This window comes from Antrostomus carolinensis, unplaced genomic scaffold, assembly GCF_000700745.2.
Source record: "Antrostomus carolinensis isolate BGI_N321 unplaced genomic scaffold, ASM70074v2 scaffold35648, whole genome shotgun sequence".
Lineage (NCBI taxonomy): Eukaryota > Metazoa > Chordata > Aves > Caprimulgiformes > Caprimulgidae > Antrostomus > Antrostomus carolinensis.
In genome coordinates this window covers 468-1898 of record NW_010335654.1, presented here as the reverse complement: position 1 = coordinate 1898, position 1431 = coordinate 468, and the positions used below count along the sequence as shown (strand labels likewise).

Here is a 1431-nt window from a genome sequence, read left to right as displayed (position 1 = left end):
CCCCACGATGCCAGCGCTCCTTGCAGTGGGTGCCAAGGCAGCCTTCTCCCTGGCAGAGGGGTGCATCTTGAGGGATGAGGGTGCTGGCAGCCTGGGGAGCAGGCCCTCTCCCGGGGCTGTGTGCCGCATCGCGCGCTCTGTGAGCAGAGATTGACAGTGTCCTTGGGAATAACGGGATACCCGACAGTCTCCCCAGTTTCTCCAGCGTGCCTGCTCTGTCTGACAACCCTGTCAGCTGCTTCACGCTGCACTTGAATCCTCTTGACTCGCTGCAGAACATCTGCTCCCTCCTGCCGGGAGCTGCCATCCCATTTTCCTCTCCAGCCACTACACTCGGGCAAAGATTCACTTGTTTTGGGGCTAATTCTGCCAGTTCTTGGGTTACTGAAGGTGGGGAAATAAAAGCCGCTCGTCACTCCTGCCTCTTTGCAGCCATGAGAGGACACAACCAGGGCTTGTGTCCCCTGCAAGGCTTCTGCACAGCCTGGGGTGGGGAGATGGCTTGTGTTTGGGAGAAGGAGCACCCCAAGGTCTCTGTGGGTGCTGCGGGGGCTGGAGCAGGGCTGGCTGTGAGCGCAGGGAAGCTGTGCTGCAGTGACTCTGTCCTCCAACAGGCCCTGAACGAATCTCTGAAGCTCTTCAAGACTCACTCCCCTCAGACTGCCACCATGCTCTTCGCTGTCGATAACGAAGCTGGGAGAATCACCTGCCTGTGTCAAGTACCCCAGGTAACGCCGAGACTCGGCCTCTGCCTTTCCTTCAGCGTTGGTGGAGGCTCTGCAGACTCTGAGCAGTATCTCACACCACATGGCCAACGCTCTTGGGTTGGCAAGAGCCATGAATTGTGCTTTGGGTTATCATCGGGCTGCAGAGGGGTGGAAGAGGTGGTGTGCTCTGCAGGTGGGAAACTGGGAAGAGCCAAGACTTGATGCGGCTGTGGGCGTGGGGGGCAGGCAGTCTGGCCTAGCTCTGCTCCAGGAGATGCACCTGGAATCACAGAATCGCAGTGGTTGGAAAAGACCTTTACGATCGTTGAGTCCAACCATGAACCCAACACTGCCCATTCCACCTCTAAGTCATGTCCCTGAGCACCTCATCTGCCCATCTGTTAAATCCCAGCAGGGAGGGTGCCTCCACCCCCTCCCTGGGCAGCCTGTTCCAATGCTTGACTGCCCTTTGGGTGAAGAAGTTTTTCCTCAGATCCAATCTAAACTTGAGGCCATTTCCTTTTGTTCTGTCACCTGGCAGAGCTTTGTCCTGTGGTACCACGCTTGTGGTCCCTCTTCCCTCACTGCTGGCTGGGTTGAGGTTGAACTGCTTCTTTTTTTGTTTGGTTTTTTTTTGTTGTTTCTTTTCCTACCCAGGAGACTGCAAATAAGGGGCTGAAGGCCAGCCAGTGGGTGCAGGAGGTGTCCGCCTTGATGGACGGCA

At 56.7% G+C, this 1431-nt stretch overlaps 1 protein-coding gene across 1 annotated transcript in view; it reads left to right on the top strand.

The window, feature by feature from the left end:
• AARS1 (alanyl-tRNA synthetase 1) overlaps nucleotides 1-1428 on the top strand; it is a gene marked incomplete at its 3' end in the record, with an annotated part of 16004 nt that extends 14576 nt beyond the window's left edge. Inside the window, exons 19-20 of the mRNA XM_010174634.1 lie at nucleotides 615-728; nucleotides 1365-1428. Of these exons, the coding sequence (XP_010172936.1) occupies nucleotides 615-728; nucleotides 1365-1428 (178 nt within the window). The remainder of the gene's footprint in view (nucleotides 1-614; nucleotides 729-1364) is intronic.
• Nucleotides 1429-1431: the final 3 nt, after the last annotated feature.